Here is a 24,811-nt window from a genome sequence, read left to right on the forward strand (position 1 = left end):
TAATCTGCTTTTGTCCCTGTGACAGCACATTTTGCAGGCATGAATTCACCATTCTCTGGGTGTGCGTTTTCCTGTTCCTTTTAGTGGTTATGTTTTTCATCAGGTTCCTACTCACCAACCTGCAAAGGGTGTTGTGATGATTGGCCGATATTTTTTTTCTGATGGCATATCAGCCAGCCACCGAATTAGCCATTCAGGTTCCTATGCTGTGCCCTCAGAAAATTGTCAAAGAAGAGTCTTAAGTTCAGTTTTTCAATTACATAGGTCTATATATCTTCTTAATAATTTTCTTGTTGGTGTTATCTGTCTATAGGGAAGAAGGGATTCCTACATTTATCTGGGACTAAATGGATAACTATTTGTAGAGCGGGTGAAAGCTTTTGGGCGACTCGGATTGATTGTAGTTTTATTTGTATGGTTAGTTTTTAACTCAATAGGCTCAGTAACTACTTGTGAATATTCTTGACTCGGGCTGCACGTGAGTCCCCTCTCTTACCTTGATTCCAGCTAGTTCCTGTGAGACTAGTCAGATGCTGCACTGGAATTGCCTCAGATGCTTTTACATACAGCATTCAAAGACAAGGACAACTTTTGTCATCGACATGCATTTCACCGTTTGGGTTATCACTGAAAATACTGTGTCCATGTACCGTAAAATGTCATTATTATGGTAAAAAGATATGAGAACAATGTCATTTCTGCCTGGATTTCCTCCTCTACAGTGAGAGGTCAGAGTAGTGACCTTAGTTATACGCCTGTTCCTAAATGCCGTATGTATTTTTTGAGTAGTATCTGGTGCACGTTAAGTGCTTAATGAATATTAGCTATTACTGTTACCATCATTAAGTATTACATACTGTAAGTCTAACCCACCAACGTGAACTTGGTAAGATAGTATCAGATGGTGTTATCCTCCTACTGAAAAGGCCCCAGGAGTTGGCAGTTAACTTAGAAAGAGGTTCAGAGCCATTACTGTAATCTTAAAGGCCCTGCGTGATGTGACTGCTGTTCCTCAGGCCTCGTCCCCAGCTGGTCTCTGCTTGTCTCCTGCTCCAGGCACAGAGCGCCTCTGTCCTCGCCAGAGCTCTGCCCTGTGCGGTCCTGCCCCACCCCCACTCGCTTCCACTGCCTTCTCTGGTGCTGTCTTCCTGGCTCTGCACAACTAGCGTGTGTGCTCCGTGAGGGTGGGAACTTCTTCCTTGGTGTCCTTCCTGGATTGGCAGCTCCCTGGGCAGTGCCTGGGCCATAGTATTTGCTTGATACATATGTATTTGTTGAATGGATAAATGAATGGAACAAACCCTGATTGCCAATTCTAGTGATTTGTGTGCTTTCAAATGTGCAAAATGAAGAGCTTGCACAAGGATTGTCACAGTAGAGTCTGCTAAAACCATCCGCAGTGTCTCTGGAGTTTAATGAATGTGCCACAGTGGCAGAAAGCAGTGAGCTGGGCGTGAAAACACGGGGTCCTGGATCCCATTCCGTGTCTGCCATGAGAGATTGATCACATGGCTTCTCTGAAGCTCTGTTCCCATCTTTCCAGTGCAGGCAGAACTAGACCTTGAACCCTCGGGCTCTGAGCAGCTGCCCAGTTGAGGGAAGAGGAAAAGGGGTGACTTTCCACTTTTATCAGAGCAGCTGTGTTTATATTTTCCTTATATATTGGGGCCTCATATGGAATTTGGTTTGAAGAAAAAGAGCCTGGTCTTAAAAAGGTTAAAAACTCCTGGATTCCAAGGTCACAAAGGTTATTTTTGGCTTAATTCCGATTGCGGCATAGCTTAACTCTTTAAAGTATCTTGTTTCTCTATCACTCTCTGTTACCTCCCCCCCCCAAAGAAAAGCTCACTGAATATATTTTTTTAATATCTCGAAAGTCCCATATGTGGGTGAAGAACAAAGTTACCATCACCCGGAGTGTGAGCTACGTGAAAACGGGGTCTGTGCGCTCGCCTCTGGTGACACATTGCTTAGCCCAGAGCAGAGCTCACTCAGTAACTCTTGTAGATGGTTGGGCAGGAAGATACCTGAAGAGCAACCACATATTTGTAAGTGAGAGTATTATTTTTCAATCTGTGAAAATTTTATTTTAAAGATTTTTTTTAAGTAATCTCTACACCCAACATAGGGGCTCAAAGTTACAACCCCCAGATCAGGAACCCCATGTTCCGCCAACTGAGCCAAACAGGCGCCTCATGAAAGTCACATTTTAAACCATGGAATTTGTACAAGAGAAGTCTGTTGTCTTTTTCCCAAGATGATATTTATTGGATATCTACATTATAATCATTTTCAGTTTTTCATTTTTTTAAATGTTTTATATTTAAGTTTTGTATTTTAATTCCAGTAGAGTTAACGTAGCGTTAGATTGGTTTCAGGTGTTGAGTATATACATTACTCCGTGCTCATCAGGACAAGTGTACAGTTGATCCCATTCACACAGCCCCCTACCCACATCCCCTCTAGTTACCAACAGTTTGTTTTGGTTTGTCTCTCCTTTTTTCTTTCCTGTGCTCATTTGTTTTCTTAAATTCCACATAGGAGTGAAATCATGTAGTATTTGTCTTTCTCTGACTTATTTCACTTACCATTGTACTGTTTGGCCCCATCCATGTTGTAGCAAATGGCAAGATATCATCCTCTTTTATGGCTGAATGATATCCCATTGTATATGTATAGCACATCTTCTCTATATATCAGTGGACACTTGGGCTGCTTCCATAGTTTGGCTATTTTAAATAATGCTCTTATAAACATATGAGTCCATGTATCCCTTTGAATTAGTGTTTTAATATTGTCTGGGTAAATACCCAGTAGTGCAGTTACTGGATCTTAACTTTTTGAGGAACCTCCATACTGTTTTCCACAGTGGCTGCACCAGTTTGCATTCCCACCAATGGTCTGTGAGGGTTCCTTTTTTCCCCAAATTCTAGCCAACACTTATTGCTTGTTGTGTTTCATTTTCACCATTCTGACAGGCGTGAGGTGATATCTCATTGTGTTGTGATTTGCATTTCCCTGACGATGAGTGATGTTGAGCATTTTTTCATGTGTCTGTTGGCCATCTGTATATCTTCTTTGGAGAAATGTCCGTTCATGTCTTCTGTCCATTTTTAATGAGATTATTTGTTTTTTTTTGAGTGTTGAGTTGTAGAAGTTCTTTATATGTTTTTGGGTACTAACCCTTTATCTGATATGTTATTTGCAAATATTTTTTGTCATTCAGTACATTGCCTTTTAGTTTTGTTGATTTTTTTCCTTCACTGTGCAGAAGCTTTTTGTTTTGATGTAGTCCCAACAGTTATTTTTGCTTTTGTTTCCCATGCCTGAACAGACATCTAGAAAAATGTTGCTACAGCCAGTATCAGAGACATAACTTCCTATGCTCTCATCTAGGATTTTTATGGTTTCAGATCTCACATTTAGGTCTTTTATCCATTTTGAGATTATTTTCGTGTACAGTGTGAGAACATGGCCCAGTTTCATTCTTTTGCATGTTGCTGTCCAGTTTTCCCCAGCACCGTTGGTTGAAGAGGCTGTCTTTTTCCCATTGCATGTACTTTCCTGCTTTGTCAGAGACTAATTAATCATGGGTTTATTTCTGGGCTCTGTGTCCATTTTTGTGCCAGTACCAAGACTGTTTTGATCACTGCACCTTTGTGGTGTAGCTCGACGTCTGGAATTGTGGTGCCTCCAGTTTTGTTTTTCTTTTTCTAGATTGCTTTGGCTACTCGGCGTCTTTTGCGGTTCCATACAAATTTTAGGATTGTTCTAGTTCTGTGAAAAATGCTGTTGGTATCTTAATAGGGATTGCATGAAATGTGTAGATTGGGCAATATAGACATTTTAACAATATTTGTTCTTCCATGAGCATGGAATGTCTCTCCAATTCTTTCTGTCATTGTCAATTTCTTTCATTAGTGTTTTAGAGTTTTCAGAGTTACAGGTGTTTCACTCCCTTGGTTAAGTTTACTTGTAAGTATTTTAGTATTTTGGGTACAATTGTAAATGAGATTGTTTTTATAATTTCTCTTTCTGCTGCTTCATCAGTAGTATATGGGAATGCAACAGATTTCTGTACATTGGTTTTATATCCTGTGACTTAACTCATGTATCAGTCCTAGTAACTTATGGGTGGGGTCTTTCTGATTTTCTCTTTATAGTATCATGTCATCTGCAAATAGTGAAGGTTTTACTTCTTCCGCCTTTTATTTCCTTTTGTTGTCTGGCTGCTGTGGCTGGGACTTCCAGCACTATGTTGAATAACTGGTGAATAACGGTGGTGAGAGTGGATGTACTAAACTGTTTACTAAATGCCCAATTTATTGCACCTTCCTTTAATTCTTGATTAATTTTTTGGTGTTAATTATGTAAAATAAAAAACTGAAAGTATCCAATATAATTTTCTTTCTTTTTAAAATTTTTTTTCTCTTTTGCATTTGAAGTAGGATCCTTTTAGAGGTGTTAACTTTGAGATAGAATACTATTTCTTTCTATTATGAAGTTATACTGTGGCAAGTACTTAAGATAATAATAGTAATAGTAAGCTGTTTGGGAACAACTTTGAGACCACGCTTGGTCATCACCTGCCTTTTCAATTTGGTAGACCTGTTGAAAGTTGATAGAAGTTTGAGATTTTGAAACCATTTTAGTTGAGGCCAACTAAAGCGAAAGTAACAGTAGGACCTTGAACTGCTGACCTGCATAAGGGTTGTAATAATGAGAATGAGAGTGTCAGCTGTGTGTCCTTGAAGACACATAACAGTATAGCTTAAGAAAACATAAGAATCACATGTTACGTAATTGTATCAACCTTCCTCATAAGTTCATAAAATATTCCCACCTGCACATTGTCTAATAAGATTTTGACTTGTGGTATGTTTTAGTATCAGTCTCCCTAAAAACTGCTTCTCCTAAACCCCCCAGATTCTGTGGTTTATGTGTATGAGTGCTCAGATGAAAAGTATACCGTTGTTCATCATGTGGTTTTATATTTGATATTATTTACTGCTGTATTTATGTTATTTATGGGTCTGTCTTTCCCTTTAGGTAAAGAGGATGAATATCCACGGAAGCCTTTGGGACAGCTTCCACCCGAATCTGCTGGCATCAGTCACCTGAGCAACGGACAAAGAAGCATGGGCAGGTCAAGTCCCCCTCTGAACAGCAGAAGAGAGAGCAACTCTTCACCCCACAAAAAGCATGAGCATTCCCCTCACCATCAAGGTCGAGTTGGCACACCAGAAAGAGTAAGGGTGCCGAGAAGGAAATCCGTGGACGAAGACAGTAAAAAGCTTAAAGACGAAGCAGATTTGCAAAGAAAACTTCCATCGGGCCCACAAGACAGTTCGAGGCAATATAATCACGCAGCTGCTAACCAGAACAGCAATGCCACTTCAACTGTCAGGAAGGAATTTGTGCCCAAGTGGAATAAACCGTCAGATACTTCAGCTATTGAAAAAACTGCCAAATATGCCATCGAAGGCAAAAGTAGGTCAGCACACCCCTCGCTCACAGCCACCGTCCCGAGTTCTGCTGATACTCGGATGTCGAATGTGAGGCAAAAGATGAAGGTTTGGGATGTCGATGAAGGGAAACGGGGCTCCAATGCATCCCAGTACGATAACGTGCCCGAGAATGATAACAGCGCGTCTATTGAAGAGGCGCTAGAAAGAGCTTACTGTCACAGTCCCAGGAAGCACGTGGAGCCAGGGTCTAGTCCATCAAGAGCCTCAAACAAGTTTACTTTTAAAGTGCAGCCTGCAGGTTACACAAAATACCCGTCTCCGTTAGACGGGGAAGATCGCAGGACAGTGCACCCACCCTCCTACAGTAACCCCCCTGTGTACCACGGAAATTCTCCCAAACACATCCCTGCTGCCGACAGCAGCTTTGCATCGCCACAGTTTACCCATGGGACTCCAGGGAATCCTTCCAGGAGACCTTATGGCTCCACTCTTTCAGTCGATATTTCTCCAGAGAAATCTTACAGCCGCCCTCTTCCTCTTGTCCTGCCATCCAGCCGAATAGAAGTTCTTCCTGTGGAGACCGGTGCCGGGGGGTATTCAGGCAATTCGGAGTCACCAAAGCATGGGAAATTCATCATTCCTCCAGTGGATTATCTGCCGGATAACAGGAAATGGTCAGAAGTTAGTTACACATACAGACCTGAGACTCACGGACACCTGTGGACTCAAGATGCTAACCGTAGCCACTTGAGCAAGTTACCAAAATATTCCGCCTTTCAGCATGTTCCCTTTCAGGACCAGAGCCTCCCAGCAGTCTCAGTAGATAGTCCAGTGCGATACAGAACTTCACCAGGTTTAGAAGATGCCGGTTCCTCTGGGTATCAATATTCAGGGCCCTCGCCTCCAGGATATCACTACAGAAATCGGGATGGACTTTCTATTCAAGAATCAGTATTGCTGTGAGAATTTATCTATACTTGGTAAAGACAAGAGAATAGAAACCATTTGAAACCTACATTGCTATGTTTATAATTGCCAAAGCAGTATTTCCTACTACTGTAAACATCTTGCACAATTCCAGTGTATGCTCGTAATAAGAATATGTAGAAGCGTTTCATCCCCACGTAGATGCTGCTTAAGATGAGCAGTTTTTAAATTGCATCATCACTGAATCTGCTCAAAAGAATTTAACATGGAAACATAGCAGTGGTGTTGAGGGATGCACACATGATGATAATTCATCACTCAGTTTCATTTATATCTTTCTCCAAAACCTGAGCATTTTTACTCCATTAGCCTATGCTATTTTGAGAAACGTTATAAAGCACTGAAAAACTGCATAGAATAGACATTTTTAAGGCTAGATGTCGTGTACGTATCTTTTAATAGATACCAAAAGGCCTCCGTGCACACACATTTGAACACAAAACTAAAGAAACGTTAAAAAAACTAATTTTAATATATATCCATGGCATAATTTACTGTTCTTCCTTTCCTTAACTTATCTTTCACTCAAGTTCCTCGCCCCCCCCCCCCATCTGTTTTTCACCCAGGTCCTAAAGTGATGTAAGGGTCTGCCCCGACTTGATTCCGCTTCTCTGCCATTGCAGCCATTTTCTTTCCATCTGAAAATTAAAGACACTGGAGAGCAAGGCTCACCACTTAATGGTGCTTAAACATCGGGGCACTCAAAGTAAGTTTATGGCCAAAGGCACGGCCGCGCTGCCCGTTGCATCCACGCACCCTGAGATCAGTGTCAGAGCAGCTTTAGTGCGTTCGGCGCCCTTTGTTCTGGTCTGACTCTTGCAAAGCTCAGAGCAGAATGCTCCTTGCCAGATGCAAAGGAAGCGCCGAGGTCCTGCTCTCCAGTGGATGCCAGCAGGAGGAGTTACTGATGAGTGCGCGCTCACGCGGGGCAGCAGAGCAGCAGAGCAGCTCCTGTGAAGTTCATTCGAAAGCTGGATCAGCAGTATGGTGACTTCTCACTTCTGCCCTTTCGATTCGTGCAGGCCCAGCGCGTTCATTTACACGATCTTTTCCTGGTACTCTTTCTTTAAAGGCCCTAGTGGGTATCACTGCCCTTGGGCCACTAAATTATCACTGTGTAAAACTGTAAACAATGATCCTAATTATTAATAGGAGTCTTAAGATTTTAGTCTTTTTTAAAAACGAGTGTGACTTTCATACTTTCAAAAATCTCCTTTTTTTCTTTCTCAGTGAAAAAAATTCAGGTTCATGGTTTAAAAATGAGCAATGTCTTTTAAAATACTCTATTACACTACAATTACCAAAACGCTGGCAAAGTTTTGGGCACTCCCAGAAAGTATGACTTTGTGTTTAACGGGAGAGCTCGTTTTCAGCATATTTGCCTGGTGTTTGAACAATGAAGAGAGTAGGATAAACCTAACGTCCATGGCTCTTCTTGTCACAAGTTGGAGCTTTAAACTTTCAAGGTACCGAAGTATATCTTTTCAAATGAGAGTAACATTTGTTTAGCTAGTGAATGTGACAATATTTTTTATGTATATAATGAGTCTAATGTAATTTTAATCAACTCAGTAATGATGTTATTAAATGGCAAAACAAATGCAGTGTGTTAGCAGCTAAGCACGACGCTGGAGCACAGACAAAACCCTGCTGTCCCTGGGCTCTTGATTCGGATCATGTGGAGGCTTAGAAAGACATGTATATAACGAAATGCAGCTAAGGGTATTAGTTCGAATTTTTAAACCATGATTCTGTGACTTGTAATAAACCAAGCTGTACAATTTAGGGTATGATGGCAGCATCTGAGCTGTTCCAAAATATATATGTCAACAGTGGTAAATACTGTAGATTTATATATATATATATATATACACATATATATATATGCAGAATATATATATACACTATTTTCTTATGTCATCTATGACATTTTTATCTGTATACTTTTTTTGATGTGATTGTTTTTAACATGCTAAAAGTAATAAGTATATTTTGTTTTGTGTCTTTCACGTGCTTTTTTCATATGGTAAAAGTGCTGCGTCTCTGATGCTTCTGAAGCTAATTTTCTTCTCATTGAGGAGATATACTACTCAGTGTTTGCCTACATGACTATATATATATATGTATATATATCACAGTCGTATGTTAAATACTTTATTAATTTCCAGGAGTGCTGTATTTAGAACTACATCACCTTTGCTTTATTTTGTCTGCCATTATTAATAGCAATAAGGTATTTCCAGTCTTCCCCACTATAAAATGTAGCTCTCTGTCCATTAGTTTTTCAAGTAGGAAACTTTAATTTGAAGTTATTTTGCTACCGTAGCATTTTAGTCTTTCATATTTATCTTGTAATAAAAGATAAATAATGGAATAATGATAAAAGATGAAGTAATATTAGTAAAGTGGGTTAAATATAATCGTGAAACTGTATTTGGTGAGGGTCCTCACAGAGCAGAGGCTGATCCTTACAGCTGCACACGCTGTAAATATCTGGCCATTATCCACTCTTTTCCTTATAGCAGTCTTGCCTCACACAATAAGCACTTTGGTATATTGTTTCAATATCTAGTTTGAAAAGTTAAAGAGACTGGACCCGGAGTCTCAAAGGGTTTTAAAACTTTGACTCTTTCAGTTACTTACACTTTTTATTGGATTTTTAAAAAATAGACAGCTTTTTAAAGCTGAGAGAGATGTGTATACGTAAATGTGAAGTCAGATTTCAAAGTACTAAAGGGGAAGAAAAATTATTTTTCCTTCCACCCTGCCGGGTTCTCCAGCCACAGCCTGTACCTTGGTCTGACAGAAGCAGATCAACAAGAGAAAAACAGAAGTGTTCTCACAGGTGCATCCTGCATTCACACGGTGCCCGGTCCTGAGTAACTCAACGGAGGGCTGGACTTGGGGTGTGTGCAGCTAACTTAGCAGGGAGAGGGAGGGAAGAAAGATACTCCCGGGAAGACACGTGGCCCTGAGAGAAGTGATGGGCGATGGGAAGTGCGTGGTGGTGTCGGGTGTGGTGCTGGAGAGAGCAGAGTGGCCTGGAGATGGGAGTTGTGACGAGACTTTTGGGGAGAACTCTCGGGCAGATAAGCGACTGCAGGAACTGAGATGCCTCTGGAACAGAGTCGTTCTTTTGCGAGAGTGGTGTCTTTTGGGGTGACGTGTCCTGATCCCCCTCAGTGGCAATGATAGAGTGTCTCCTGAAAGAAAGAAAAGAGATAGAACAGGACGTTTCTGGAGAAGAAAAACAGATGGTGGTGTGATTGCTTTCGCCTTTTTCACTTTAAGGAGATTCTAATACTAAAGTTTATGTCATACTCAGTGTAGTCTTAACAGCGAGGTTTCCGTTGTGTCATTTCGGGTCTCTCCCTCAGGGCCCATTGAGGTGCGAGCACAGAAACAGTGCCTTTTCAGTACTTTGCTGGGATTGCTTTCTGGAGAAACACATGCATGCTCTGCCCACAAATACGGATTTATTCACAGAGGACCTACAGCTCTGTCTTCTGGGAATGTTATCATTCTCAGTTGTCTTTTGATTCACACCTTTTAGTATGCATTTGATTGTGGATTAATTATAATTGCAGTTTGGGGATCTTTGATTGTCCTTTAATGGATTTTATATGTCCCTCTGTAATATGGATATTAATGCTTATTGATCAGGCGGTTTTAATAAGCCAAACCTTATTTTTTCAGTGACCCAAGGTAGTGAGACTAAAAAGAAAGGATTCCACTTAACATTTAGTTATGAATTGTTCTTTCAGAAGGATTTTCATTTATCTGAAAATCTAAGCCTAATTGCCACCATTTTATCCATAAGAGCACTGAGGCATAAAGGAACAAATTTTAGATTTCATAGGAGTGTATCTTGACCCTTGCTGCTCTTTAGAATTATCTGGGGGAACTTAACAAAAAAATGTTCTTCTTGGTTTCTACCCTAGGCCACTTCAATCAGAACCTGGGGTGAAACCCAGGCATCAGGTAATGGTATTTTTCACCCGTTCAGTCAGCTAAGCTCTTCTTTTTTTTTAATGTTTATTTATTTGTGAGACAGAGGGAAACAGCGCGAGTTGGGGAGGGGCAGAGAGAGAGGGAGACACAGAATCTGAAACAGGCTCCAGGCTCTGAGCTGTCAGCACAGAGCCCAATGTGGGGCTCGAACCCATGAACCTTGAGATCGCGACCTGAGCCGAAGTCGGATGCTTAACCGACTGAGCAACCCAGGCACTCCTCAGCTAAGCTCTAAATAAATAAATAAATAAATAAATAAATAAATAAATACTAATACTAATACTAATACTAAAAAGAAATAAAAATCTCTCTAAATTTGATTGTCTTATATTCTCACCATGAACCGTCTCAAAAGTTCTTAACAGATCGGTTTTAGGGTTTAGAAACTCTGATTTCAGGTAAGTTAGGAAAAATTCTACTGGAAGGATTAACTTTCCAGCCGTCTCTGTAAATTTTGATGAACTACTGGCAGTTGTGGAAAGTGTAAATGGCTTCAAATGGAAGGCGGCATGACCCTGGACCTTCTCTCATTATGCGTTACAGTAGTTCTTCAAAATAGGTAGAGTCATAGTAAGGTTTCCATTTTCCTGGACAACCTCTGTCATTTTCCTTAAGTGGACATGCTAAAAATAGGCCAAAGCTGCATTTGCAAACCTAAGTGCATTTTCCCTATGTGAGGAGCTGAGAAAATGTGCACAGTCTGGTCATTCGCTTGGCCAGTCAATATTTTATTGAGCGCCTACAGTGTACTATTGTCCTCGGGACCATGCTAGGCTCACGCTGCAAGGTAGGAGACATGGTTTTTAATCTCTGTGCCTCCATTCAGTGTGGGAGATGTGCACAGGTGATTAATACAGACGTGGAAAGGCCACGCATGGCTCAGGAGGGTCAGGGGAGGCCAGTGGGGGCGGGGTTGCCTCCATTGCTGAACCTGAGGATTAGTAGAGTAGACTTTGCAGAGGGGATATGGCATGAGGGTTACATGGGGGGCGTCTGACACCTTGATGATGTGGGGGGTGGGGTGGAGTGTTCCACAGAGAGACCAGATGACGGGGGCCTTCTGTGCCATTGAACTGGATCCTGGAAGCCAGTTTTGCCTTGGGCATATTCATATTTCCTGTGTGGTCTCTAGAGGCTACGTGGCAGTGAGCAAGCGAGCCTGGAGAAGGTTAGGAAGACTGCCCCAAATGGTCAGTCTAAAAGTAGGACAGTGTGAGACCAGGGAAGCACTTTCAAAGAAAAGGTGACTGAGAGCTAATTACCAAGTAAAGTTGGCCAGACTTAATAATTGTCTGAGTGTAATAATAATCGTAAGAAAACTAGCGCACTTTCCTGAACGCTTGCTGTGTGTCTGGCCCTGTGCTTATGCATTTAACCTGTATTAACCTATATACTTCTCAAAATAACTCTGAAGTGTGTTTCCTCTAAGTCCCTGTTTACAGATGGGAAAATGAAGGCACAGGGAGTTGACGTAGCTTTGCTCCAAGTGACAGCCGGTTCAAGCCACAGAGCCAGGACATGAATCCACACAGACTGAATCTAGAGCCTGTGCGTACCCCAACTGGACAGTTTTAAGAAGGTGTAACTTTCTTTTTTAAGTGTATTTATTTTGAGAGGGAGAGAGAGAGCGCGCGCGTGCGCGAGCATGTGCGCACATGAATGGGAGAGGAGCAGAGAGAAAGAATCCCAAATGTGGGGTTCAAACTCAAGAACTGTTGGCATCATGACGTGAGCAGAAATCAAGAGTTGGCCGCTCAACTGACCGAGCCACCCAGGTACCCCAAGTAGGTGTAATTTACCTGCCGTAGAATTCACCCATATATGTACACATCAAAGGGTTTTTTTTAGTAAATTTACACAGTTATATAACCACTGAAACAAACACAATTTTAGAACATTTCCATTACCTCAAAAAGATCTCTTGTACCCATTTGCAGTCAGTCTCCATTCCTGCCCCCCCCCCTGCCTCAGGCAACCACTAATCCACTTTCTGGTTTGTCATATAAATGGGATCAGACAATATGTGGCTTTTTGCATAATGATGAGGAGTTTCACCCACGTCGTAGCATGTATTAGTGATTCCTTTTTATTGCTGAACAGTAGCCCATTGTGTGACTCTATCACATTTTGTTTACTCACCAGGTGTAGACGTTTGCATTGTTTTCATATGCTGCTATGAGCATTTGCGTGCAAATCTTTGTGGGAATAAGTTTCCATTTCCCTTGGGAGTGCTATTGCTGACCTTTGTGGCAAATTTATGTTTAACTTTTTAAGAAAGTGCCAGACTCTTTTCCAAAGTGTTCACACCATTTTAGATTAGCATCAGCATTGTGTGAGGGTTCAAATTTCTCCACATCCTCACCAACACTTGTTGTTTTGTATTTTTTTTTTTTTATTGTAGCCATTCTAGTGATATCTCATTGTGGCTTTGATTTGCATTTCTATAATAGACAATGATGGTGAACACCTTTTCTTGTACTTCTGGGCCATTCATAATATCTTCCTGGGTGGAATGTCTGTCCAGATCTTTTGCTCACTTTTTGATTGGGTTATTTTCATATTATTGAATAGTAGGAATTCTTAATATATTCTGGATACAAGTCCTTTATAAGACATGATTTGCAGTCTGTCTTATGGTGTCTTTTGTGTTACAAATGCTTTTAATTTGAATGAAGTTCCATTTTTTCTGTTTTTTTTCTTTATGAATCATGCTTTTAGAATTTTATCTGTCTGCCTAACCCAAGGTCACAAAGGATTTTCTCCTTTGTTTTATTCTAGAAGTTTTATAGTTTCAGCTTTTGCATATGAGTGTATGAGCCATTTTGAATTAAGTTTTGAGTATGGTGTGAGGTAAGGAGCTAAATTCACGTGGCTATCCAGTGGTCTTAGCACCACGTGTTGAAAAGACTGCTTTCTCCAGCTGAATTGGGGACCTTGGCACCTCTGTTAGAACTCAACTGACTATATGTGTGTGTGTGTGTGTGTGTGTGTGTGTGTGTGTGTGTGTGTGTGTGTGTGTATTGAAATCAGAAAGTGTACATCCTTCAACTTTGTTCTTTTTCAAATGGTTTTGGCTATCCTGGGTCCTTTGCATTTCTATATATATATTTTAAGATCAGCTTGTCAGTGTCTGCAGAAGAAAAAAAAAAAAAAACAAGACCTAGGATTTTTGATAGGTGTTACTTTGAATCTACGGATCAGTTTGGGAAGAAATGCCCTCTTAACAATGTTGAGTCACCAGTCCATAAACCTAGATCGTCTCTACATTTATTTTGATCTTCTTTAATTTCTCTTTGGTGACATTTTGCACTATTTTTGTTAAAATTTTTCCTACATGTTTTATTTTTCTTGCCCTTGTGAATGGGTTTTCTTCAGACCCTGTGTGTTTTCACCTCATTCTGTACTGTTGAGGGGAGAGCAAGTGAGAAGGTTGATTCTGCAGTGCAGAAATGGGTGGTAGGGTGGCTAGTGGGGCCGCCATCTGATAGAATTCAGAAGCTGGAGCAGGCTTAGGTTGAGTGAGAAAATGACATGTTTTGACATGTAGAATTGGAGGAATAGGGGGTTGACAGATGGTGTTGTCTGACAGACAGCTGACCGTTCCAGAGAGACTTGGGGCTTGCTTGCCAGCACGTAGGAGGTAAAGCTGTGAGAGAGTACTTGTCTAGGGAGAAGATGAGCGAGCGAAGGATGGGGAGACCCAGGGGGTCGCTGACATTTAAGGGTTGCCAGCAAGACAGGAGTGTGCGAAGGACTCTGAGCAGCCGTGGTCTGGTTCTGCGGGAGCTGAATGCCCAGGGACTGGCTGTGGAGCTTTGGAGCCAGACTGGCTCGAGTTTGGACTTTGCATCAGAAATTCTGACCTAATGAAGCAACCAAGTCCTCGATGTCGTGGAGCCGCTGTTCCGATCCAGTCCCTCCTCTGTAAATGAAGACTGGTATTTATTTCATGGAGCTGTGAGTTGAATGGGTTGCTTTGTGTAAAGTGATCGATCAGCACGGCCTCGCCACACAGTAATAATTTCAAATGTCCCCTGGACTCACGTGCCACCACTGTGCAAGGTTTAGTGACAGGAGAGCGTGGGCTTTGAGGTCCCGGAGCTGAGAGTTCGGTGAGGAGCTCAGAGGTTACAGGTGACATAGAAGGGGGAACGCACAAAGGGAGGTGTGAGGAATGGCCACAGCTGGGAGCGGGGTTCCCAGAAGGAATGGGCCCAGCAGGATGGCCCCGTGATCGGGAATGAAGAGAACTTGGATCTGACACCGAGGAGTTCCTTGCTGTCCCCCTGCTGTCACTCCTGGAGCAGGAATGAGAGGCGATGCAGCTCTCGGCGGAGCTCACATAAGGGAAGGGTGGTTGCTGAATCGGAGCCAGAGGGACTGGTGGGAAAGGTAGGGGCTGGGGGGCGGGGGGAAATGTCTTTACAGGGAAAAAATAAGCTAATTGGAAATCAGTTCTGACCATTCAGACTCACTCCAGTACTTCTCCAAGGCGGCCCTTGGTTTTATTCCAGCTTGCTACGTAATGTGTTCATGCGTATTAAAATCCCAGCCCTTAAACTTCCTGTAACTCGGAGTTGTCACTTGAATTGGGAGGAAAATCAGCATACTCGATATGAGGCAGGCTGTATCAAGAAAGCTCGAGCACTGCCCATGAAGATCGGTGACTTGGTAGAGCTCATGTGTATGTTGCGCTGTGTCGTAATAGGAGACGTGATGCAGGGGTGGGCGCCTGCCGAAGATGGAGAGGTTCGCCTCCTTGTAAGCTCAGTGTGAGTCAGCCGTGAACGTGGCTTCTTCAAAACCACGTCACTGTTGAACGGGCTCATAAGCTCTGCCGTAAATTCACGGTGTGGGAAATTTGGGGAGGTCACGTGTCCTCTCTGGGACTCGGTTTTCTCATCTGTAGACCCTGGAGGTAGGGAAGGGGAGTTTGAAAAAGGTCCTGCCCCGAACTCTAAGGGGAGAGTGCCCGACCCAAGGCCCACCTTCCTGCTTCATGCTGGGCACAGTGACAGTGATCAAGGCCCAGAGACCACTACTCACGGAGCCCATGGTCTTGGGGGGAAGACCCACGTTCATTATGTGGTGACGACCCCCTGTGTGGCAACGACCAGGAAGGAGACCCCAGTGCACTGAGGGCCTGTGATCACGAAGGCATAAAGATGATGGCCACAAGGAACCGTGGCTTGAGTTGGATACGTGGAGGAATGCCGGCATACTGCCGTGGACCGTGCCCCTGTTCTCGCGGTGCAGCCTGGGAGTAGGGAAAGTGGAGCAGCAAACACTGAAACAGCCACTAACGTGAGGACAGTTTTATCAGCCATGTCTGCAGCCATGAATAACACCCTCTGTGGAGTTACCTTTGAGAAGGAGGGACGACGGGGACCCTGTACATTCGCAGTGTGGCAGAAACGACCGGAGGCCACCAAGTCCGCACCGCAGTCTGAGCTTGCTGCTCATCAGCGGCGTGATCTTAGGTGAGTCCTATTCCCTTTCTGGGCCTCGCTTCCCTCAGCTAGAAAATGGGGGCAGGAACGCTAGAAAGGTGAGTGGAGGTGGCCCGATACGGTGGAGCCCAGCCATGGCCGCACGTAAGAATGACAGGGAAGCTGCAAGAAAATGATGCCCAGGCCCTCTGGCCCAGAGCCGTTGCGTCCCAGCCCCAGAGCAGTTTACGGGCGGGGCCCAGGACTCAGGGTAGAACGCCTCCAGCTCCACAACACGACTGCCGAGGATACACAACAAGACGTGTGAAGTTTGACCGCAGAGAAAGGAGAGCCCACTCCCTCGCCCCGTGTTTCTTCATTCTTCTAGCTCGCATGTCATTCTACTACTACTACCAGAAACCCCCCCTGAAAATTACATTGAGGCATTTTTATTTAGAGGCTTTGAATGGTGTGATGGCTCAACAACACACGTGGAGCCGTTTCAGTGTTTCCACCAGCCTTGCTGGACCCGTCTCATGAGCAAAATAGGAAAAATGAGGCGTTCCCTACAAGGTTGTTCCGAAGAGTCATTCCGATAAGGCACACGTCACACAGTGCCTGGAACATAGATGCTTTATAACACTCTGTGATGACTGTAAGCGTTAGTATAGGGAAAGGGCTGATACTCTTATTTATAACGAGCTTTTCTTTCCTTTTAGACTTGTAAAGTAGCCCCAAATGGAATATGGGCAAAGAGTATTAAAAGAACATGTACAGGTAAAGAAGTCCAAAGCTTTTAAACATGTTCTGTATCCCCATTAGAGAAATCGAACCTGAAAGAGTGATTGCAAAGGACAGCAGGAAGAATGCCCGTGCCCTGCTAGTGACAGGAAAATTGCAGCCCCCAAATAGGCCGCTTTCCAGTACCTGCATTTCTATGTTGTATTCTTTGGCCCAGCAATACTACTTCTATGAGCAGAAATACAAGTGGAAAACATATATGTGAAAGGATTTCACAGTATTTGCAATAGAGAAAAATTGGAAATAACTTGAATGTCCATTAATAAGGGAGAAGTTAAATTGTGGTGTAACCATATGAAAGAATGTTGTTCACCCACCTACGGACATAGACAGACATCTCTGCTGCAGCTTTACATGCACCGACATGGACACGTGTTTATTGCTCATTGAAAAAAGCTACAGACAGTGTTCACGTACTTTGGTTGGCTTTCCAGCTTCTGGCTTCGCCTCAGATCAGCCTGGCAGTGTTGAAGGTTGTGGGTACGTTGGCAGTGGGGACTGCTCCCTGTCAGTCTAGGACGGTGGGCTCTCTGGGAAGGCCACGAAGGTTTGGTTTGCATGAAGCCTTCGGGGACTTTTAGGACAAAGAGAGAAGAACTCGGATGTAAGAAATCAGCCACGTGGAAGCAAGACAGGGAGGTGAGGAGGGCAGACACCCCTGAGAGGGGGAAGGGGTTCATCCCAGGTAGGTGGGAATAGGAGGTGGGAGCAAAGCAGAACATACACTCCCAGCTGGGGTCACCGTTTCGGCCTTTACCAAAAATGAACATGACAGGGCTTTGGGAGAAATATACTAAGTCCCTGTCCTCAACAGAGAGGCTCTCAGACTGCCGATCCTTCCCTTTGAACACTGTTCGCTCCCGTACTGGTCTTTCACTGGGGGAAGGGTGAGGAAGGGGAGAAGGAGGGGGCAGAAAACAGGTCCCTGGGGGTAGCCCTGAAAGGCACAGGTGGTCCCAGGCCAGGAAGCCTGCAACCAGAACACTAAGTAGAAGCCGCACCCTGACTGGCAGAGGCTGGTATGGCCTGGGGATGAAAGGGCGCCCTCTTGTTTCTACCTTCAAAGCTGAAGTGATGCCCAGTGAGCAAAAGGCAGAAATCTTAGAAGTAAGAAGACCTGGAAATAGGGAGAGAGTCAGATGTCTCCTCTCCTCTTCCTGCTGCATAAGCCAATGTTGGATTTAAAGGCTTCTATTTAAAAGCCCGTCTTTTCATCCCTGATGGAAACCATGGCAGGTGTCTCAGGAGGATGTGGAGAGGGTTTTCAGCCTGGATGTGTCCCATATTTTAAAATATCACTGGATGCTGCATTAGTCCAGGGTAGTCTATTCCTTTGGCTTCCAGGGGATCAGTAAAATCTTCCCCATGATTTGAGGCACTGCCATAGAGTTGTCCATTGTATTTTTCAAATACGTTTATTAAAAACATGTTAATATTGTAATGCACATGATAAGAAAGTGTAAACTCAGAAAAAAACGACAGTTCTTCACGTTGAATATACTTACCCTTTTAATATATTGACTTTTTTTTTTTTTTTTTTTAACACCTCATTGCAGGCGGGTGAAAACTCAGTGGCTCAGCTCTGGTGCACACATCAGCATTTAAAGGCCACTGAATTAGTGTTTATTTCAGTCCCAGATGATATGATTAGATTGTGTGGTTGGTAGAAAATTAAATTCTTTAGCCAAACCAGATGCTAAGCTTCTGCCCAGAATCAATATGCTATTAGAAGTCCCGGAAACTAATAAACATACCATAACTATTAATTTATGGATAGGTTGTTGGCAAATAACCTCAGAGAAGGAATCCAGGCTTGAAACAGCTTTGGGAACACCAGATGGAGTATGCAAGTCTAATCAGCGTCCTGAAAAGGGGTCTGCGCAGTGTGTTTTAAAAATCCACTGTAATCTAGGAGTTAAGTCTGAGATATGCTGAGAGAAGCATAGAAAAGTAGAACCTAATTGAAGCTGATACCTGAAATTATAACTCATGCAAAGAAAAGCAGGTGGTCTTTTACAATGAAGTATGTTGGTGACAAGTGGGGACAAGGTACCTAGAATCTGGTCACCTAGCAGCTTCACCTGAGCACAAGAGGCCAACAGGAACCTGGCCTCAGCAAGCAGATGTCCCCCATTTTGAGTGACAAGGCTGAACCCCTGTGCCTGTCAGGGCACCTCTCAGGATGACGGGCCACCCCAGTGCCCGGGAGGCCTGTTTATCCCCAGCAGGCTCAAGCCAGGCAACCCCTAAAGCTCTTCCTATTTTGCGTTGGGCAGTTTACAGCTGAAGAAACGAGCCCAGAATCGTCCAGTGGTTTGACCTTGGGCAAAAGACCGGAACTCGCCTTTCCCCACTCCAGCTCCATCCCACAGCAGAGGGAAGCCGGCACCACTCAAAGGTGGGCTGTGCGTGCCTTGCCTGCTGCCAGAGAGGCCTCAGGCCGACCACGAAGAGGAAGGAAACCCAGCCATGTGTAAAACCAACCAACAAGTCCGGGCACAAATATTCAAGGGACGGTATTTTGGCCCATTGAATCTGGGTGAAAAGATCTTAACAACATTTAAAGCTTAACTGCATTACTATGTAGATTGGTCTGTGTAATCATGTCCTAAGTCACTCTACATTCATTCAATACAATGTTATTGGATGCTGCTGTGTGTCCCTTGGAATAAATGAGTGTCCATTAGAATAAAGTTACATTTTGTTTACTGCACTTCCAATTAAAAAAACAAAAACAGTAACACCCTATTTGAAGTCTTCAGTACATTTGACTGGATTCTTGTAATAACTGTCTACTCAGCTGCACGATCTCAAATGGTATCTTTCAAGCCCACTTGGATTATGTCCTCCTGCTTTAAGAGGCTCCCCATGACCATTGCCCTGAATATGCATCCCTCAGCCTGGCCTTCACAGTGGTCCATGACATGCTGTCAGCTTCCTTTCAGCAGGGTTTTCCTGTCTGTGCCTTCTGGAGCCCCAGACCTTCCTGGACAGGACTCACACAGTGGTGGGTTTGGGGAAAGCAAAGTTGGATGTTTGTGTGAGAAGAAGCAAGGGGCCTAGTTGGCATAAGATCAGCGAGGAGGTACACAGCCAGGCTCTTAGCTTCGTGGATTGCTGGTTGGTCAATGCCCCAAACTCCACAGCACCCTGTAGTGGGAAGGCCACCTTCCACGGTGCCCATCACCCACCAGGCTATTGGCGAAATTACAAAGCATGGTCTGCCTTTCATGTCCTCCGCACACTTCCTGTCTATTTTCTAGTGCTTTGTACCCCCTTCCCACGTCAAAGACTCTCACCACCTGGTATCACTTCTCCTGCAAACTTTATCGTATTTATGTTCAAATAAGGGTGTCACATCTCTCAGTCATGGGTATCTATCCGGTGGCTTAGATTTTTCATAGACCTTGCTTTTCTTACAGTTTCAAGTTAGAAACTTTTTAGGAAAGAATTAGTTTTAACTGGAAGTTGGACCGCACCATCTATTGCCCAAGCCACTGCTTCTTAAATTTTTAATTTTCACGTGCGTAGAAATCACGTAGGAATCTTGCCAAATGCAGACTTGGTTCTACACTTCTGCAATTTGCTCTGAGGTTCTCTATCCCCAATGAACTCCCGGATGTTGATGCAGCTAGACTGGGGACCACACTGTAAGGATCAAGGCTTGAAAAGCAGTCAGGAAGACGTTCAAGTTCCTGAGCCCCAACACACCCACCCTGGAGGGCCCAGCATTTTCCCGGGACCAGAGGCAGCTGGCCATTGTGGCTCTTAAAGTACGTAGTTGTTTGCCTCTGAAGAGCTAATGGATGTAAACAAGATGACTTTATGTCTTCTCTGTGCACGTCTTTGCAAACTTCATTCATTTTACAGAGCAACCCCCTTGGAGGTTCTGGTCTGGCTGTTGGAGATGTTGCTTCTCATCAATAGAAGGCAACTCGGCAAGTTCTTGAGGAGAATGGGGAAACCATTGCCTCTTGGGGTTTCCTGGAGGAGCTTCCAGCAAGTGGAGGAAGTGCCTGTTGACATTTCCTTTCTCCCACATACATTTTCTTCCTTTCATACATACAGATAGGCCAGACCATTTGAGCACAAGTTCTTGGGTATGTGGCAGCCACCCCTCACTTCTATACTTGTGTTTCTATGGAAAAGGAAGATGATAAAATTTAGCTAAACTGAGCTATGGTTGCAAGTTCTAACCTACCTAATTCCTTAATTAAGCTATCAATTAAATCTGTGTCTATGCCACCTGCTATGCCTGGGCCTCGTGCCATGTGGTGGATGCCAACTCTGACAGACCCATCCCTACAGAACCCAGAACTCCTGACATGTTCGTTCCCGGTAAATCTTTAGTCGTTGCTCTCCTGCCTTCCCCCATTGCTTTTTCCTGAAGTGGTTTTGGAAGCTCACCTTGAGGTAGGTTGCCCAACCCATTTGTCACACATATGAGATTGCAGAATGTTGGACTTTGCCAGCAGGTTTCAGCTGGGCCTTTTGAAGGCTATAGCTTCTGCAACCTTTTTGTTGACCCCTTGGCAGGGAGCCAATCACCTTTCTCGCCGCTGTAGAGGCCCTGAGCTTCACCCCAGGGAAAGGGATGGAGAATACAACTCAGGAGGAAAAAAAAGGAGTCAAAGACACAGAGAAAATGAGGGTCCTCTGAAGGTAAGATCCATTGCAAACTTATGTTACCTTGATAGATGTTAAAAGGACATTTGCTGAGAGAATAAGTGGGTGAAAATAAAAGCAAGAATGAAAAGGCTGTTGTGCATGAAGCACGGTGGTTTTCCTGTTTTCCCACCAGTTACGTGTATGGCTCTTGTCCTAAACAGCAGGGGGCCTCTGAGACACGTGCGGATGTCTCCTCCTGAGAAGGGAACAATCATAGCTCGGTTCATGGGGTCTTGGCAAGTCCCTCAGCTGTAGGGTCTCCTTCAGGTCATAGAGCTTCTGGATCTGGTTCCTATCGGAGCCTGGACTAAAACCCATAAGCTGTGACCCCCAACTCAACAAGCTTTCTGACTTATCGGTCTGTTGACACACGCAGGAAATGTTTACTCCACCGTGAGTAGTAGCAGTCCTTAACTCCGAGACCTTCCACTGATCTGACAAAGGGCCTCCCTAAGCACTGGCATCTCAGTAGGAAGACCTGACCTCTACCTCTGTTCTTCACCTTGAGTGAACGTCTTTACCTAAAGAGGTTAACTCTGCCCCATATGCAAATGAGCATGATGCCTAAGACCAGCAGGAGTGGGAGCCACACACTAATGGTGACTCCACTGTACCTGCACCAAGTGAAAGATGAAGAGAAAGGTACCCAAGGGGCCACCAACTTTCCCTTCCCTTCTGAAGAAGTACAAAAGGTCTTTCTATTTTAGTTTAGAAACCGCGCGAGGATCCACATGATCAGCTTGGATTTTTTTCTGGATCACTTGAGAAATGGTATGCTGTATTCCCTCCCCACACCTCCTCCATTGAACATTAATTGAGCATTTGCCATGTGTTAGGCAGTGTTTCTAGGTGCTGGGAACACAGCAGTATACCACAGACCAAACACCCTCTGGGAGCTTACATTCCATCCCAGGAGGGAAACAAGGCAAAGTCAATACATAGTATGGTAGAGAGTGAGGAAGGCTACGGTGAAAATGAAAGCATGGGGGAGGGATAGAGAGCGTTGGGAGGGGTTACAATAGTAATCAGGATGGTTGGCAAAGACCTCCGGGAGACGTTGACTGAAAGAAGCCGAGGAAGCAAGCTATTGAGATATTCTTTAAGAGTCTCAGACAGAAGCAACAGTGAGTTTGTATGTTCTGAAGAAGGAGCGGGCACGGCATGTTTGAGGAACCAAAGGAAGGCCAGTAAAGCTAAATCCAACAATGTTGGAGGGGGTGAGAGGTAGATGGGCTAGAGAAGTCCAGAACAGGGGCCAGATAATTAGATCCTGAGGTTGTTAGGACTTGGTTTTAATCTGAGAATGATCAGAAACCAGTGGATTTTGAGGGGAAAAAAAAGTTGATGTGACTTCTGTTGAAACACACTTCTCCCTGCAGCTGGTCAAAAAGCCAGTCAGGCGGGTGCTGAGGGGGGTGAGGGGGTGGCAGCACATCTTGGCCATGAACTAAGGGGAGGTGATGAGAGCTTGGATGAGGTAAGAGCATGCAGTGGTGAGAAGTGGTCAGTTGTGAATCTATTTTGGAGATAGAACCAAAATGCATTGCCATTTGGCTGCGTGCGGAATTTCAAAGAAGGAAAGGGGACAGGATGAAACCCGGTGTTTGGGGTTTTTTTTTGCCTAAGTTGAAGGACAGTGTGCCATTAAGCCGGATGGGGAAGACGTGGGAGGTGCTGAGGGAGTGTGAAGAGCTCAGTACTGGGCATGTTAAACTCGAGATAATATGTAATGAGAGTAAGAGAAGCCTACGTTTATTGAACTCTTCCTGTGTGTCAGGCACTGGGCGAAGCATCTCACACACATGGTCTGGTTTAATCCTTACGACAGCACTATTATCATCTCTATTTTAGAGAGAAGAAAATTGGTGACCGTGCCCATTCACAGCCTTACAAGACCTCGTGCAACCACCACAACAACAAAGTAGATCTTTTCTGTTTATATTTTCTGTCTCAACTGCACGACGTCCTGGTTGGTATTGGCTCATCACCCTGTTAATGAAGATAAGAGTTTTCTCTCCTTGCTTGTACTGAACAGTGAGAGATTATCAGCTTTGTTCTGCTCCTGGAGGCTCGTGGATGCTCCAGAAACACCAGAGTGAGCAAGCAAGGAAGCATGTGGACCCTGTAGGCACCAGCCAGCCACGCCCGGACTGCCCAGTGCTCCTCGCTTGTGTGGGATGGGGTACATCAGTCCAGCAGGTGCATGGCAGGCGCATGAGAGAGCGAAGCTTGACGGGTCAGGGGAACATAGTGTTAAAGTTAGCAACCAAGTGACCATAATTACAGGTGTCTCAAGTAGAAAATAGGAGTGAGCACTGAGGAGGGGAGCAGCATGAAGAGAGTGTGCACAGTGGGGAGGAGCAGTTCAAGGCTAAGTCTGTGAGACCAGGTGTGCTCAGATGTTCCTTTGTCCCTGGGCTCCTCCATCTGGGGGAGTCTTCAACAGGCCAACAGTGTGTGGTGCGAAAAGAGAAGTAGAAAGGGCACCGGTTGTGCCCCAGTCGAGGAGTGTGTTAGTTACCTATGGCTGAGTAGCAAATCACCCCAAACTTCATGGCTTAAAACAACCATGAACGTGTATTATCTCACACAGTTTAGAAACCGCTAAGGGCATCTCAGAGGATTCTTCACTCCCACGTGTGGCACAGGGGAGCTCTGTCTCCTCAGGCATTTCTCTATGTGGTCTCCACTCACGGTCTGTCCAGCATGGTGTCTTCCAGTTAGTGGTACTGCCCATGTGGCAGCTCAGGTGTCCCCAGAGACAGGGACAGCCAGGAGGAAGCTGTGCCCCTTTTCTGAGCCGTCTCTCCTGCTGCAGTCTGTCAGGAGCGAGTGCCCCCACCTGGCCCTCATTCACAGGGAGGGGAGTCGGCATCCACCTTTTGCCGGGAGACATAGCTAAGAATCTTCTGGCATGTTTCATAACCACACAGGAGTCTGCGACGTCGTCTGGGGCCTTCCCAATCACGCCAGCGTCAACGAGAAGTCTCTTGCTGTCTGCAGTGGCTGGCCGTTCATGTGTGGAGGGGTGATGTGACACGCGGACAGGTGGCTCAATGTTCTGAGACTAAATACTACGCCTGTGTGGTTACCAGGAAACCTCCTGTGCCTAGAAAGACTTTTCTGTGACTCGGGATGGCTTATCTGAGAGTAGATGGTAAAGTGGTGATGCCACAGGGGTACAAGACAGTGTTAGGGGAGCAGGAAACTGAAGAGATTGAGCAGGAGACCAGAAAGGGGCCTTGACTTTGGTGTGCCTTTGATTTCTAATGCCACAGCGGAGAAGTCCTGTCTTTGAAAGACGGCGGTCTGGGTACTAGAATGCTGGCCACCAGTTGTCTCTGTGACTGCTAAAACCGATAGCAGTCGAGTCCTGGCACCACCAGACTCTAATGCTACTGACCCCGGTGTGAGTGGCACTTGGGGTTCCGTGTGTGGAAACTGGAC

The 24,811-nt window shown here is 44.5% G+C and overlaps 1 protein-coding gene across 7 annotated transcripts in view; it reads left to right on the forward strand.

Annotated features, from left to right (window-relative positions):
* USP6NL (USP6 N-terminal like) overlaps positions 1–19,444 on the forward strand; it is a 247,803-nt gene extending 228,359 nt beyond the window's left edge. For 6 of the 7 annotated variants that reach the window (XM_040451465.1, XM_040451464.1, XM_040451466.1 and 3 more), the window contains one exon: positions 5,050–8,829. In XM_040451465.1, the coding sequence (XP_040307399.1) occupies positions 5,050–6,431 (1,382 nt within the window). In that variant the 3' untranslated portion in view covers positions 6,432–8,829. Of the gene's footprint in view, positions 1–5,049; positions 8,830–18,972 lie in introns of those variants that run through there. The other variant, XR_005783445.1, reaches the window with a different exon arrangement.
* The last annotated feature ends 5,367 nt before the right edge of the window (positions 19,445–24,811 follow it).

Source organism: Herpailurus yagouaroundi, unplaced genomic scaffold, assembly GCF_014898765.1.
Source record: "Herpailurus yagouaroundi ecotype Mexico unplaced genomic scaffold, PumYag 203, whole genome shotgun sequence".
Taxonomy (NCBI): domain Eukaryota; kingdom Metazoa; phylum Chordata; class Mammalia; order Carnivora; family Felidae; genus Herpailurus; species Herpailurus yagouaroundi.